Source organism: Rattus norvegicus, chromosome 1, assembly GCF_021556685.1.
Source record: "Rattus norvegicus strain SHRSP/BbbUtx chromosome 1, alternate assembly SHRSP_T2T, whole genome shotgun sequence".
NCBI classification, from domain to species: Eukaryota; Metazoa; Chordata; class Mammalia; order Rodentia; family Muridae; genus Rattus; species Rattus norvegicus.
This window is the reverse complement of record NC_141534.1, coordinates 79,916,668-79,932,644: the sequence shown is the minus strand read 5'-3', so window position 1 is coordinate 79,932,644 and position 15,977 is coordinate 79,916,668. Positions and strand designations below refer to the sequence as shown.

Genomic DNA, 15,977 nt, shown 5'->3' with positions numbered 1-15,977 from the left:
TGCTTGAGTTCAGGGATAGTGATTCCCCCTGAAGTCCTTTTATTGTTGAGGATAGCTTTAGCTATCCTGGGTTTTTTGTTATTCCAGATGAATTTGCAAATTGTTCTGTCTAACTCTTTGAAGAATTGGATTGGTATTTTGATGGGGATTGCATTGAATCTGTAGATTGCTTTTGGTAAAATGGCCATTTTTACTATATTAATCCTGCCAATCCATGAGCATGGGAGATCTTTCCATCTTCTGAGGTCTTCTTCAATTTCTTTCCTCAGTGTCTTGAAGTTCTTATTGTACAGATCTTTTACTTGCTTGGTTAAAGTCACACCGAGGTACTTTATATTATTTGGGTCTATTATGAAGGGTGTCGTTTCCCTAATTTCTTTCTCGGCTTGTTTCTCTTTTGTATAGAGGAAGGCAACTGATTTATTTGAGTTAATTTTATACCCAGCCACTTTGCTGAAGTTGTTTATCAGCTTTAGTAGTTCTCTGGTGGAACTTTTGGGATCACTTAAATATACTATCATGTCATCTGCAAATAGTGATATTTTGACCTCTTCTTTTCCGATCTGTATCCCTTTGATCTCCTTTTGTTGTCTGATTGCTCTGGCTAGAACTTCAAGAACTATATTGAATAAGTAGGGAGAGAGTGGGCAGCCTTGTCTAGTCCCTGATTTTAGTGGGATTGCTTCAAGTTTCTCTCCATTTAGTTTAATGTTAGCAACTGGTTTGCTGTATATGGCTTTTACTATATTTAGGTATGGGCCTTGAATTCCTATTCTTTCTAGGACTTTTATCATGAAGGGGTGTTGAATTTTGTCAAATGCTTTCTCAGCATCTAATGAAATGATCATGTGGTTCTGTTCTTTCAGTTTGTTTATATAATGGATCACGTTGATGGTTTTCCGTATATTAAACCATCCCTGCATGCCTGGGATGAAGCCTACTTGATCATGATGGATGATTGTTTTGATGTGCTCTTGAATTCGGTTTGCCAGAATTTTATTGAGTATTTTTGCGTCGATATTCATAAGGGAAATTGGTCTGAAGTTCTCTTTCTTTGTTGTGTCTTTGTGTGGTTTAGGTATAAGAGTAATTGTGGCTTCGTAGAAGGAATTCGGTAGGGCTCCATCTGTTTCAATTTTGTGGAATAGTTTGGATAATATTGGTATGAGGTCTTCTATGAAGGTTTGATAGAATTCTGCACTAAACCCGTCTGGACCTGGGCTCTTTTTGGTTGGGAGACCTTTAATGACGGCTTCTATTTCCTTAGGAGTTATGGGGTTGTTTAACTGGTTTATCTGTTCCTGATTTAACTTCGATACCTGGTATCTGTCTAGGAAATTGTCCATTTCCTGAAGATTTTCAAATTTTGTTGAATATAGGTTTTTATAGTAAGATCTGATGATTTTTTGAATTTCCTCTGAATCTGTAGTTATGTCTCCCTTTTCATTTCTGATTTTGTTAATTTGGACACACTCTCTGTGTCCTCTCGTTAGTCTGGCTAAGGGTTTATCTATCTTGTTGATTTTCTCAAAGAACCAACTTTTGGTTCTGTTGATTCTTTCTATGGTCCTTTTTGTTTCTACTTGGTTGATTTCAGCTCTGAGTTTGATTATTTCCTGCCTTCTACTCCTCCTGGGTGTATTTGCTTCTTTTTGTTCTAGAGCTTTTAGGTGTGCTGTCAAGCTGCTGACATATGCTCTTTCCTGTTTCTTTCTGCAGGCACTCAGCGCTATGAGTTTTCCTCTTAGCACAGCTTTCATTGTGTCCCATAAGTTTGAGTATGTTGTATCTTCATTTTCATTAAATTCTAAAAAGTTTTTAATTTCTTTCTTTATTTCTTCCTTGACCAGGTTATCATTGAGTAGAGCATTGTTCAATTTCCACGTATATGTGGGCATTCTTCCCTTATTGTTATTGAAGACCAGTTTTAGGCCGTGGTGGTCCGATAGCACGCATGGGATTATTTCGATCTTTCTGTACCTGTTGAGGCCCGTTTTTTGACCAATTATATGGTCAATTTTGGAGAAAGTACCATGAGGAGCTGAGAAGAAGGTATATCCTTTTGCTTTAGGATAGAATGTTCTATAAATATCCGTTAAGTCCATTTGGCTCATGACTTCTCTTAGTCTGTCTACATCACTGTTTAATTTCTGTTTCCATGATCTGTCCATTGATGAGAGTGGGGTGTTGAAATCTCCCACTATTATTGTGTGAGGTGCAATGTGTGTTTTGAGCTTTAGTAAGGTTTCTTTTACGTATGTAGGTGCCCTTGTATTTGGGGCATAGATATTTAGGATTGAGAGTTCATCTTGGTTGACTTTTCCTTTGATGAATATGAAGTGTCCTTCCTTATCTTTTTTGATGACTTTTAGTTGGAAATTGATTTTATTTGATATTAGAATGGCTACTCCAGCTTGCTTCTTCTGACCATTTGCTTGGAAAGTTGTTTTCCAGCCTTTCACTCTGAGGTAGTGTCTGTCTTTGTCTCTGAGGTGTGTTTCCTGTAGGCAGCAGAATGCAGGGTCCTCGTTGCGTATCCAGTTTGTTAATCTATGTCTTTTTATTGGGGAGTTGAGGCCATTGATATTGAGAGATATTAAGGAATAGTGATTATTGCTTCCCGTTATATTCATATTTGGATGTGAGGTTATGTTTGTGTGCTTTCATTCTCTTTGTTTTGTTGCCAAGACGATTAGTTTCTTGCTTCTTCTAGGGTATAGCTTGCCTCCTTATGTTGGGCTTTACCATTTATTATCCTTTGTAGTGCTGGATTTGTAGAAAGATATTGTGTAAATTTGGTTTTGTCATGGAATATCTTGGTTTCTCCATCAATGTTAATTGAGAGTTTTGCTGGATACAGTAACCTGGGCTGGCATTTGTGTTCTCTTAGTGTCTGTATGACATCAGTCCAGGATCTTCTGGCCTTCATAGTTTCTGGCGAGAAGTCTGGTGTGATTCTGATAGGTCTCCCTTTATATGTTACTTGACCTTTTTCCCTTACTGCTTTTAATATTCTTTCTTTATTTTGTGCGTTTGGTGTTTTGACAATTATGTGACGGGAGGTGTTTCTTTTCTGGTCCAATCTATTTGGAGTTCTGTAGGCTTCTTGTATGTCTATGGGTATCTCTTTTTTTAGGTTAGGGAAGTTTTCTTCTATTATTTTGTTGAAGATATTTACTGGTCCTTTGAGCTGGGAGTCTTCACTCTCTTCTATACCTATTATCCTTAGGTTTGATCTTCTCATTGAGTCCTGGATTTCCTGTATGTTTTGGACCAGTAGCTTTTTCCGCTTTACATTATCTTTGACAGTTGAGTCAATGATTTCTATGGAATCTTCTGCTCCTGAGATTCTCTCTTCCATCTCTTGTATTCTGTTGGTGAAGCTTGTATCTACAGCTCCTTGTCTCTTCTTTTGGTTTTCTATATCCAGGGTTGTTTCCATGTGTTCTTTCTTGATTGCTTCTATTTCCATTTTTAATTCCTTCAACTGTTTGATTGTGTTTTCCTGGAATTCTTTCAGGGATTTTTGCGATTCCTCTCTGTAGGCTTTTACTTGTTTATTAATGTTTTCCTGTGCTTCCCTAAGTGTGTTCATGTCTTTCTTGAAGTCCTCCAGCATCATGATCAAATATGATTTTGAAACTAGATCTTGCTTTTCTGGTGTGTTTGGATATTCCATGTTTGTTTTGGTGGGAGAATTGGGCTCCGATGATGGCATGTAGTCTTGGTTTCTGTTGCTTGGGTTCCTGCGCTTGCCTCTCGCCATCAGATTATCTCTAGTGTTACTTTGTTCTGCTGTTTCTGACAGTGGCTAGACTGTCCTATAAGCCTGTGTGTCAGGAGTGCTGTAGACCTGTTTTCCTTTCTTTCAGTCAGTTATGGGGCCAGAGTGTTCTGCCTCGGGCGTGTAGTTTTTCCTCTCTACAGGTCTTCAGCTGTTCCTGTGGGCCTGTGTCTTGAGTTCACCAGGCAGCTTTCTTGCAGCAGAAAATTTGGTCTTACCTGTGGTCCCGAGGCTCAGGTTTGCTCGTGGGGTGCTGCCCAGGGGCTCTCTGCAGCGGCAGCAACCAGGAAGACCTGTGCCGCCCCTTCCGGGAGCTTCAGTGCACCAGGGTTCCAGATGGTCTTTGGCTTTTTCCTCTGGCGTCCGAGATGTGTGTGCAGGGAGCAGTCTCTTCTGGTTTCCCAGGCTTGTCCGCCTCTCTGAAGGTTTAGCTCTCCCTCCCACGGGATTTGGGTGCAGAGAACTGTTTATCCGGTCTGTTTCCTTCAGGGTCCGGCGGGGTCCTGCCGCTCCTGGGCCCTCCCCCACGGGAGCCCAGAGGCCTTATACAGTTTCCTCTTGGGCCAGGTATGTGGGCAGGGGTGAGCAGTGTTGGTGGTCTCTTCTGCTCTGCAGCCTCAGGAGTGCCCACCTGACCAGGCGGTTGGGTTTCTCTCTCACCGGGTCTGGGAGCAGAGAGCTGCTGCGGGCCGGGATCCGCGGGTGTGGGACTTCCGGTAAACACAGAACGTGCTGGGTCCTAGAGAAATTCTGCTTCCATGTGTCCCAAGCTCACCAGGCAGCTTTCTTGCAGCAGAAAATTTGGTCTTACCTGTAGTCCCGAGGCTCAGGTTTGCTCGTGGGGTGCTGCCCAGGGGCTCTCTGCAGCGGCAGCAACCAGGAAGACCTGTGAACTTGAGTATTTCTTATATACATTTCAAGTGTTATTCCCTTTCCCGGTTTCCGGGCAAACATCCCCCTCCCCCCTCCCCTTCCTTATGGGTGTTCCCCTCCCAACCCTCCCCCCATTGCCGCCCTCCCCCCATAGTCTAGTTCACTGGGGGTTCAGTCTTAGCAGGACCCAGGGCTTCCCCTTCCACTGCTCTTACTAGGATATTCATTGCTACTTATGGGGTCAGAGTCCAGGGTCAGTCCATGTATAGTCTTTAGGTAGTGGCTTAGTCCCTGGAAGCTCTGGTTGCTTGACATTGTTGTACTTTTGGGGTCTCGAGCCCCTTCAAGCTCTTCCAGTTCTTTCTCTGATTCCTTCAACGGGGGACCTATGCTCAGTTCAGTGGTTTGCTGCTGGCATTCGCCTCTGTATTTGCTGTATTCTGGCTGTGTCTCTCAGGAGCGATCTCCATCCGGCTCCTGTCGGTCTGCACTTCTTTGCTTCATCCATCTTGTCTAATTGGGTGGCTGTATATGTATGGGCCACATGTGGGGCAGGCTCTGAATGGGTGTTCCTTCAGTCTCTGTTTTAATCTTTGCCTCTCCCTTCCCTGCCAAGGGTATTCTTTTTCCTCATTTAAAGAAGGAGTGAAGCATTCACATTTTGATCATCCGTCTTGAGTTTCGTTTGTTCTAGGGATCTAGGGTAATTCAAGCATTTGGGCTAATAGCCACTTATCAATGAGTGCATACCATGTATGTCTTTCTGTGATTGGGTTAGCTCACTCAGGATGATATTTTCCAGTTCCAACCATTTGCCTACAAATTTCATAAACTCGTTGTTTTTGATAGCTGAGTAATATTCCATTGTGTAGATGTACCACATTTTCTGTATCCATTCCTCTGTTGAAGGGCATCTGGGTTCTTTCCAGGTTCTGGCTATTATAAATAAGGCTGCAATGAACATAGTGGAGCACGTGTCTCTTTTATATGTTGAGGCATCTTTTGGGTATATGCCCAAGAGAGGTATAGCTGGATCCTCAGGCAGTTCAATGTCCAATTTTCTGAGGAACCTCCAGACTGATTTCCAGAATGGTTTTACCAGTCTGCAATCCCACCAACAATGGAGGAGTGTTCCTCTTTCTCCACATCCTCGCCAGCATCTGCTGTCACCTGAGTTTTTGATCTTAGCCATTCTTACTGGTGTGAGGTGAAATCTCAGGGTTGTTTTGATTTGCATTTCCCTTATGACTAAAGATGTTGAACATTTCTTTAGGTGTTTCTCAGTCATTCGGCATTCCTCAGCTGTGAATTCTTTGTTTAGCTCTGAACCCCATTTTTTTTAATTTAGAGAATACTTTATTAGTTTTTGTAATCAAACCCACGTATATAAGACCTTACATATTTAATACAGTGTGTTACCCCTGTACAAATGGAAAAAACTTAAGTTCAACATTTCTAGACCAATATGGCTGTTAATTTCTGTACAGTGCCAACTCAACACAGTAAACGGGGATACTTTTTTCGAAAGTTGACAGCACAGGTAAAGTTTCAAAATATTCAAATTATATATCTATATATATATATTTATATTTATATAAAAAGACTAATAATAGCAGTGTGTTATGCATCAACAGCAGCAACAGCTTTTCCAGGTTCTGCAGTCATCTGAACAAAACTGTAGAGACATCCAGCACACTCCATTAAAAAAAAAAAGTAAAAAAACAAAACCCGAGAAAACAGCACAGTTCTGTTACTCTTGTGGTACCTGGCACCATTTTTTTTTAAATTAGCTTCTCAATCATCATCTGGAAAGAAAACATTCTGAGCAACATCATTAAAAACAGCTCTGATAAAGCACGGTCACTACTACGTATCATAAAGCAGGTACAAGCTATTTTACATCCACAGACTGAACCCCATTTTTAATAGGGTTATTTGTTTCCCTGCGGTCTAACTTCTTGAGTTCTTTGTATATTTTGGATATAAGGCCTCTATCTGTTGTAGGATTGGTAAAGATCTTTTCCCAATCTGTTGGTTGCCGTTTTGTCCTAACTACAGTGTCCTTTGCCTTACAGAAGCTTTGCAGTTTTATGAGATCCCATTTGTCGATTCTTGATCTTAGAGCATAAGCCATTGGTGTTTTGTTCAGGAAATTTTTTCCAGTGCCCATGTGTTCCAGATGCTTCCCTAGTTTTTCTTCTATTAGTTTGAGTGTGTCTGGTTTGATGTGGAGGTCCTTGATCCACTTGGACTTAAGCTTTGTTCAGGGTGATAAGCATGGATCGATCTGCATTCTTCTACATGTTGCCCTCCAGTTGAACCAGCACCATTTGCTGAAAATGCTATCTTTTTTCCATTGGATGGTTTTGGCTCCTTTGTCAAAAATCAAGTGACCATAGGTGTGTGGGTTCATTTCTGGGTCTTCAATTCTATTCCATTGGTCTATCTGTCTGTCTCTGTACCAATACCATGCAGTTTTTATCACTATTGCTCTGTAATACTGCTTGAGTTCAGGGATAGTGATTCCCCCTGAAGTCCTTTTATTGTTGAGGATAGCTTTAGCTATCCTGTGAACCCCATTTTTCAATGGGGTTATTTGTCTCCCTGTGGTCTAACTTCTTGAGTTCTTTGTATATTTTGGATATAAGCCCTCTATCTCTTGTAGGATTGGTAAAGATCTTTTCCCAATCTGTTGGTTGCCGTTTTGTCCTAAAAACAGTGTCCTTTGCCTTACAGAAACTTTGTAGTTTTATGAGATCCCATTTGTTGATTCTTGATCTTAGAGCATAAGCCACTGGTGTTTTGTTCAGGAAATTTTCTCCAGTGCCCATGTGTTCGAGATGCTTCCCCACCTTTTCTTCTATTAGTTTGAGTGTATCTGGTTTGATGTGGAGGTCCTTGATCCACTTGGACTTAAGCTTTGTACAGGGTGATAAGCATGGATCGATCTGCATTCTTCTACATGCAGACCTCCAGTTGAACCAGCACCATTTCCTGAAAATGCTATCTTTTTTCCATTGGATGGTTTTGGCTCCTTTGTCAAAAATCAAGTGCCCATAGGCGTGTGGGTTCATTTCTGGGTCTTCAATTCTATTCCACTGGTCTATCTGTCTGTCTCTGTACCAATACCATGCAGTTTTTATCACTATTGCTCTGTAATACTGCTTGAGTTCAGGAATAGTGATTCCCCCTGAAGTCCTTTTATTGTTGAGGATAGTTTTAGCTATCCTGGGTTTTTTGTTATTCCAGATGAATTTGCAAATTGTTCTGTCTAACTCTTTGAAGAATTGGATTGGTATTTTGATGGGGATTGCATTGAATCTGTAGATCGCTTTTGGTAAAATGGCCATTTTTACTATATTAATCCTGCCAATCCATGAGCATGGGAGATCTTCCCATCTTCTGAGGTCTTCTTCAATTTCTTTCTTCAGAGGCTTGAAGTTCTTATTGTACAAATCTTTTACTTGCTTGGTTAAAGTCACACCGAGGTACTTTATATTATTTGGGTCTATTATGAAGGGTTTCGTTTCCCTAATTTCTTTCTCGGCTTGTTTCTCTTTTGTGTAGAGGAAGGCTACTGATTTATTTGAGGTAATTTTATACCAAGCCATTTTGCTGAAGTTGTTCATCAGCTTTAGTAGTCCTCTGGTGGGACTTTTGGGATCACTTAAATATACTATCATATCATCTGCAAATAGTGATATTTTGGCTTCTTCTTTTCCAATCTGTATCCCCTTGACCTCCTTTTGTTGTCTGATTGCTCTGGCTAGAACTTCAAGAACTATATTGAATAAGTAGGGAGAGAGTGGGCAGCCTTGTCTAGTCCCTGATTTTAGTGGGATTGCTTCAAGTTTCTCTCCATTTAGTTTAATGTTAGCAACTGGTTTGCTGTATATGGCTTTTACTATATTTAGGTATGGGCCTTGAATTCCTATTCTGTCCAGGACTTTTATCATGAAGGGGTGTTGAATTTTGTCAAATGCTTTGTCAGCATCTAATGAAATGATCATGTGGTTTTGTTCTTTCATTTTGTTAATATAATGGATCACGTTGATGGTTTTCCGTAAATTAAACCATCCCTGCATGCCTGGGATGAAGCCTACTTGATCATGGTGGATGATTGTTTTGATGTGCTCTTGGTTTCGGTTTGCCAGAATTTTATTGAGTATTTTTGCGTCAATATTCATAAGGGAAATTGGTCTGAAGTTCTCTTTCTTTGTTGAGTCTTTGTGTGGTTTAGGTATAAGAGTAATTGTGGCTTCATAGAAGGAATTCGGTAGTGCTCCATCTGTTTCAATTTTGTGGAATAGTTTGGATAATATTGGTATGAGGTCTTCTATGAAGGTCTGATAGAATTCTGCACTAAACCCGTCTGGACCTGGGCTCTTTTTGGTTGGGAGACCTTTAATGACTGCTTCTATTTCCTTAGGAGTTATGGGGTTTTTTAACTGGTTTATCTGTTCCTTATTTAACTTCGGTACCTGGGATCTGTCTAGGAAATTGTCCATTTCTTGCAGATTTTCAAGTTTTGTTGAATATAGGCTTTTATCGTAAGATCTGATGATTTTTTGAATTTCCTCTGAATCTGTAGTTATGTCTCCCTTTTCATTTCTGATTTTGTTAATTTGGACACACTCTCTGTGTCCTCTTGTTAGTCTGGCTAAGGGTTTATCTATCTTGTTGATTTTCTCAAAGAACCAACTTTTGGTTCTGTTGATTCTTTCTATGGTCCTTTTTGTTTCTACTTGGTTGATTTCAGCTCTGAGTTTGATTATTTCCTGCCTTCTACTCCTCCTGGGTGTATTTGCTTCTTTTTGTTCTAGAGCTTAGGTGTGCTGTCAAGCTGTTGACATATGCTCTTTCCTGTTTCTTTCTGCAGGCACTCAGCGCTATGAGTTTTCCTCTTAGCACAGCTTTCATTGTGTCCCATAAGTTTGGGTATGTTGTACCTTCATTTTCATTAAATTCTAAAAAGTCTTTAATTTCTTTCTTTATTACTTCCTTGACCAGGTTATCATTGAGTAGAGCATTGTTCAATTTCCACGTATATGTGGGCATTCTTCCCTTATTGTTATTGAAGACCAGTTTTAGGCCGTGGTGGTCCGATAGCACGCATGGGATTATTTCTATCTTTCTGTACCTGTTGAGGCCCGTTTTTTGACCAATTATATGGTCACTTTTGGAGAAAGTACCATGAGGAGCTGAGAAGAAGGTATATCCTTTTGTTTTAGGATAGAATGTTCTATGAATATCTGGTAAGTCCATTTGGCTCATGGTTCTCTTAGTCTGTCTACGTCTCTGTTTAATTTCTGTTTCCATGATCTGTGCATTAATGAGAGTGGGGTGTTGGAATCTCTTACTATTATTGAGGTGCAATGTGTGTTTTGAGCTTTAGTAAGGTTTTTTTTTTTTTTTTCGTATGTAGGTGCCCTTGTATTTGGGGCATAGATACTTAGGATTGAGAGTTCATCTTCGTGGATTTTTCCTTTGATGAATATGAAGTGTCCTTCCTTATCTTTTTTGATGACTTTTAGTTGAAAATGGATTTTATTCGATATTAGAATTGCTACTCCAGCTTGCTTCTTCAGACCATTTGCTTGGAAAGTTTTTTTCCAGGCTTTCACTCTGAGGTAGTGTCTGTCTTTGTCTGAGGTGTGTTTCTTGTAGGCAGCAGAATGCAATCAAGAGGGCCTGCACATCCTTTTCCCGGAGCCCCCGCCCACCAGGGTCCCCGATGATGTTAGGTGTTTTCCTCTGGAGTCAGAAATATGGGCAGAGTGTAGTCTCTTCCGGTTTTCCATGTGTGTCTGCCCCTCTGAAGGTTTAGCTCTCCCTCCCACAGGATTTGGGTCCAGAGAACTGTTGATTGGGTCCCTTCAGGTCTGGGCGGTGTCTCTATATTTAGTTTTTGATTATTATGTATAGTGGAAAATTTCTTCTCTGGTTTAGTTCATTTAGTGTTCTATATGTTTATTGTACCTCGATAGGGATATTTTTCTTTAGGTTATGTAATTTTTTAATAAAAAACACTTTCAGGGTCTGTAAAAATTACTTTTATTATTTTAGAATTTATTGTCATGTTGGGAGCTTACTGTCTCCTTATGCTAACATAGGCCTGTTCTTTAAGCTTCAAGCCTCCGTACAATCTGATGGAGGTCTAGATATTTTTAGCTTCTCTTACTACACACTCACCCTGTGTTATTTCTTCTCATCTCTGGATGACTGATTCAACTCAGCTATTCTAGCTCAACCTCTCCTCCAAAGTTCCTGATTCAAACTGGTTTCTCTCCCAGTCTCTCCTAAATTGCTCTGTTTGTCCTCATACAAACTTTGGCAATATGTTCTAAACTTCTGGCTCCTTCTCCGCCTCTGTCTCATTTTGTCTTCACCTGTATCTAGTTTGTTCTATCTCTGAAACCTCTTTTTGTAAGACCATTCCAGCAAAACTGCCTCTTCTTTTTCTCTGCAGTGTCCCTCAAGTAGCGTCCCATCCTTGTCAGGCATATCCTAATATGTTAGATCTTTCTCTGATTTGCCACTTTGCTTGCCACTCAATTAAAAATCACTTTTAAGCATGAATGCTTCCTTCTACAAAATAAATTTACCTTCATTGTTAGGTACTAAAGGTGTGATCTAAGGTTTTGTCTGTATTACAGCCAGAGGGACTAAAGGTGTATGCTCAGAGCTGAGATACACCACAATTAGAAACACGATCCCAGGGTTCACAGTGTGATCAAATGTCCTGCAACAGGAACCTTTGGATTTCTATCTCTAATCTTACTCCTTTCTTAAAATTTTTACATTTTGTCTTTTTTTTATAAATAAGGCTGCTATGAACATAGTGGAGCACGTGTCTTTTTTATATGTTTGGGCATCTTTTGGGTATATGCCCAAGAGAGGTATAGCTGGATCCTCAGGCAGTCCAATGTCCAATTTTTTGAGGAACCTCCAGACTGATTTCCAGAATGGTTGTACCAGTCTGCAATCCCACCAACAATGGAGGAGTGTTCCTCTTTCTCCACATCCTTGCCAGCATTTTCTGTCATCTGAGTTTTTTTTTTTTAATTAACTTGAGTGTTTCTTATTTACATTTTGAGTGTTATTCCTTTTCCCGGTTTCCGGGCCAACATCCCCCTAATCCCTCCCCCTCCCCTTCTTTATGGGTGTTCCCCTCCCCATCCTCCCCCCATTGCCGCCCTCCCCCCAACAATCAAGTTCACTGGGGGTTCAGTCTTAGCAGGACCAAGGGCTTCCCCTTCCACTGGTGATCATACTAGGATATTCATTGCTACCTATGAGGTCAGAGTCCAGGGTCAGTCCATGTATAGTCTTTAGGTAGTGGCTTAGTCCCTGGAAGCTCTGGTTGCTTGGCATTGTTGTTCATAAGGGGTCTTGAGCTCCTTCAAGCTCTTCGAGTTCTTTCTCTGATTCCTTCAACGGGGGTCCTATTCTCAGTTCAGTGGTTTGCTGCTGGCATTCGCCTCTGTATTTGCTGTATTCTGGCTGTGTCTCTCAGGAGCGATCTCCATCCAGCTCCTGTCGGTCTGCACTTCTTTGCTTCATCCATCTTGTCTAATTGGGTGGCTGTATATGTATGGGCCACATGTGGGGCAGGCTCTGAATGGGTGTTCCTTCTGTGTCTGTTTTAATCTTTGCCTCTCCCTTCCCTGCCAAGGGTATTCTTGTTCCCCTTTTAAAGAAGGAGTGAAGCATTCACATTTTGGTCATCCATCTTGAGTTTCATGTGTTCTGTGCATCTAGGGTAATTCAAGCATTTGGGCTAATAGCCACTTATCAGTGAGTGCATACCATGTGTGTCTTTCTGTGATTGGGTTACCTCACTCAGGATGCCAGATTTCCTATATGTTTTGTGTCAGTATTTATTTAGATTTAACATTTTCTTTGCTAAGTGTATTCTTTTCTTGTATGGTGTCTTCAGAGCCTTCCGTTTTCTTTTTCAGTCCTTGTATGCTGTTGGCAAACTTTGTCTCTCTTGCTCTTGTTCCATTCTATACTTTTCAGTTACAGATTTTCCTCATTTTAGATTTTCTTTGTTTTATTTTCACCTTCAGTTCTTGAGCAGATTCATTTATTTCTTTCCTCTACTTGTTTGTGTCTTTAAAAATTTCTTTATGAGATTTAATTATTTCCTGTATAGGCTCTCTACATTATTCACAAAATGACTTTTAAGGTCTTTTCTTTGTGCTTCCGTTATGTTGGAATATTTGGGACCATCTCTGGTAGGGTATCTAGGTTCTATGGAACACTGTCCTTGTTGCTATAGATTTGTTTTTATGCTGCCACCTAAGTATCTGGCACTGAGAAAATCATAATTCTAGGTATTGAAATGTGATCTTACCTTTGTTGGGTGGGTATTAACTTCTTCTTTTTTGGTTACCCTATCTGGATCTTAGGAGTGTCTCCTGGAGTTAGAGGCTGATACAAAACAAATTTTCAGGGAAAGTAATTTTATAGAGAAGTATCTGTGTGAACTGCTGGAGATAGGTACAGGAGTATAGGGAGTCTGCAGCATGTGTTCTGATGCAGAGCTGAGTACAAGACCTGGTTGTTGTTCCTGGTTGTTGTAAAATTATAAAAAATAAAATGCCGTCTTTTACTCCACACTAGGTCCTACACCGCAGTGGCCCAAGATATCTGATGGTTATTTTAATCTCAAAGTCTCTCACCTGCTTTGCTCCATCCCATATAACACCACTGATGGCCTCTCTCTGAGCCTGGCAACAATCTCTCTACCCATCCAGTTCCCAAGGCAGGCTGCCACCATGCCAGAAATATACATCTCAATTCCGTGGAGGCTTAGTGTCCCAGCTGCCACATACTCTCTTAAACTTAATTTGCCACAAGACCTGGTGACTACTCTACTTGGCGAAATGGAGGGACATTGGAAATGAATAGTAAGTTTTCCTGTTTATTTGACAGGAGTGGCCTGTGCGTTCCCAAAGAGGACATGCTGGAGTAGGGATTCGGAACAAATTATAAGGAGTACTGGTTAGGAAGGAAAGATTTGTGTGATCCACTGGAGATGGGGCCATTAGGGGGAAGGAAGGTTGCAGGAGGTGTGGTGCAGCAGATCTGGGGATGAGACTCTAGGATTATATTAGGAAGAGCAGCAGGATATGTGAAGGCATATATTAATCCTACCTACTTCTCTGGCTACAGTCTAGAATACTATTACTTTTTTCTCACATACAATATAAAAAACCAGATGACAGCATTTAAAATTTTGATATTATAAATTCTAATGTGTTCTAAAATAAGACAATAAAAATACAATTAGGAGAATATGAGAACAAAGAGGAAAAGATTAAATAAATAAAGTAAAAATTGGCATGTTAGTCTTGATTTTCAGTGATGAAAATTAAAAACTTATGTGATAAGCACAAGAAATGAAGATTCTATCCTTTCATTTACATTACAACCTGAAGAAATACTTTCTTAGGCAAATTCAATGAGCCTGGATGTGTGATAATCCAGCTAAAACTGCACAATACTTTTGCTAGTCTGTATTCCAGCATGTGCGAGGATTAAATGTAGAAACAAGACATAGAAAGGAGAATACATATCATTTCTTGTTCAGGTATCTTATGCTGCTCTAGGAAAAGCACACATCCCTGTTTTCAACTAAAATTTATTTTGGCCAATTGACAATTAAGTATGGGAGATTAACCTCATGGTTTTGAGGTAAAATTTCTGGAAATGCTTCAAATAAGAATGATTTTGTTTGGATATTCACATTAGTAGGAACAAAAGATTAATTTTGGAGTGTATTGCATTCACTAACACATCAAAAATAAAGCAATTATTTCCTACATTAATTAAAATGATTTAGGGACTGGCTTTTGTCTTTGTTCCTGTTTATCTTCTCAGGGGTCAGGGAGATGTGAAGCAGGTTCTCTGCTTCACAGGCTCAGCTGTATATGCTGTTATAGTATGAGTTACTGTATTTTGCATGACCATCTACCTACCCACTTCAATCTCCATGGTGCTCAGATTATTTATAGTCATGAGCCTCCAAGCTTGGTTCATAAAAAAGGATGTACAACATATTTTTATAGAATATAATATTGAAGGTCGTCGATAGCAAAGCTATCATTTGTGTTTTGGATGGTAATTTTAACTCCTGGACAGCAGAGAACAAGGATTCTTAGGACCCCTAAAGATCAACAGGAAGGGAGAAATGGTGGGGAAGCTTGCAGTTAAAACTTCCTTGATACGCCTCAACAAGAGACGAGAGTCCACGAAAGAAATGTGAAAGAAAGTGCAAATACAGTCTAGAAGATAAAAGCTCAGAAATGTGACCACCAGCATCAGGATGGTGTGGGCTGCTCTGGTGTCAGCATAGGCTCTGTGGTCCTGATTGGAGGAGTGAATGTGCTGCAGTCTGTGGTGGTGTCTGTTCAGGAGAATCACCATGGAGACATTGGTCCAGATCATGATGCTGATGAATAGTGCATCATGGGCAAATCTTAAGAAGCTCATGCCTACACTGAAACCAGATGTGGAGCAGACCCATTTGTCTTTAAAATCAGTGTCATTTTGTGTTTTCTGTGGGCCACTCACTTTCACTGGAATGTAAGCATTATTTAAGACACTGAAAATCCAGCAACCATAACAAGAATAATTCACTATCTTGGGGGCTCTTCCTTTGAGTATCACTCTGCTCCAGTTACCAGGGAGAAGCATGACAAACTGATAGGTGCTCAAGACACAGGTGGAAGACAAGTTTGTGCTTCTAGCCACCAGGCAAATGAAGTACCAAAGTTTACATGAGAGGTCACTGGGGGCCTTCCTTGGAACAAATAGTGTAACGTTGTTTGGAAATGCCAAGAGGAGGAGATTGAATGCACTGGCCACAGCTAAGTTTGTTACTATGACCTGTATTGGTGTTAGTTGACAGTTAGTCAGAATTACAGAGAAATTATGGATGAACAGAAGGAAGTTTGCCACAGTCCCAACTCCAACCTGGCAAAGCAAAATTACATGTAGAGCCACTTCCTCTATGGATTTCAGGGTTTTATTCTGAGACAGCATGGACATGGTTGCTTTGGATAATGGAGTAATGGTTAAGTTTGACAATCCTGTCTTTGATAGTCTCCTCAATTGTTTAAGTTTTTCAACTGATTTGGAGACTTTTTTCTCTAAAAAGAGTAGAATTACTATATGACACTGCAGAAGCTGTGTCTGAAAAACACTTTATGGACATTGATCTAGAATACCAATTTTATGCTTATTTTACTTTATGTTTCTTCATGAAGGAAATGTGTATATGACACAACTCCATCTCTGTTGGTCAACAACA

At 40.3% G+C, this 15,977-nt stretch overlaps 1 protein-coding gene across 1 annotated transcript; it reads right to left on the bottom strand.

Annotated features, from left to right (window-relative positions):
- Nucleotides 1-14,791: 14,791 nt before the first annotated feature.
- On the bottom strand, nucleotides 14,792-15,739 carry Vom1r38 (vomeronasal 1 receptor 38). Its single transcript, NM_001008964.2, has one exon. The coding sequence runs from the start codon at nucleotides 15,713-15,715 to the stop codon at nucleotides 14,792-14,794; it is 924 nt and encodes a 307-aa protein (NP_001008964.1). The 5' UTR covers nucleotides 15,716-15,739.
- Between the last annotated feature and the right edge of the window lie 238 nt (nucleotides 15,740-15,977).

Bases quoted from the DNA above. Each gene is read 5' to 3' on its own strand.
- Vom1r38 (NM_001008964.2), bottom strand. From the start codon at position 15,715: ATGTCCATGCTGTCTCAGAATAAAACCCTGAAATCCATAGAGGAAGTG.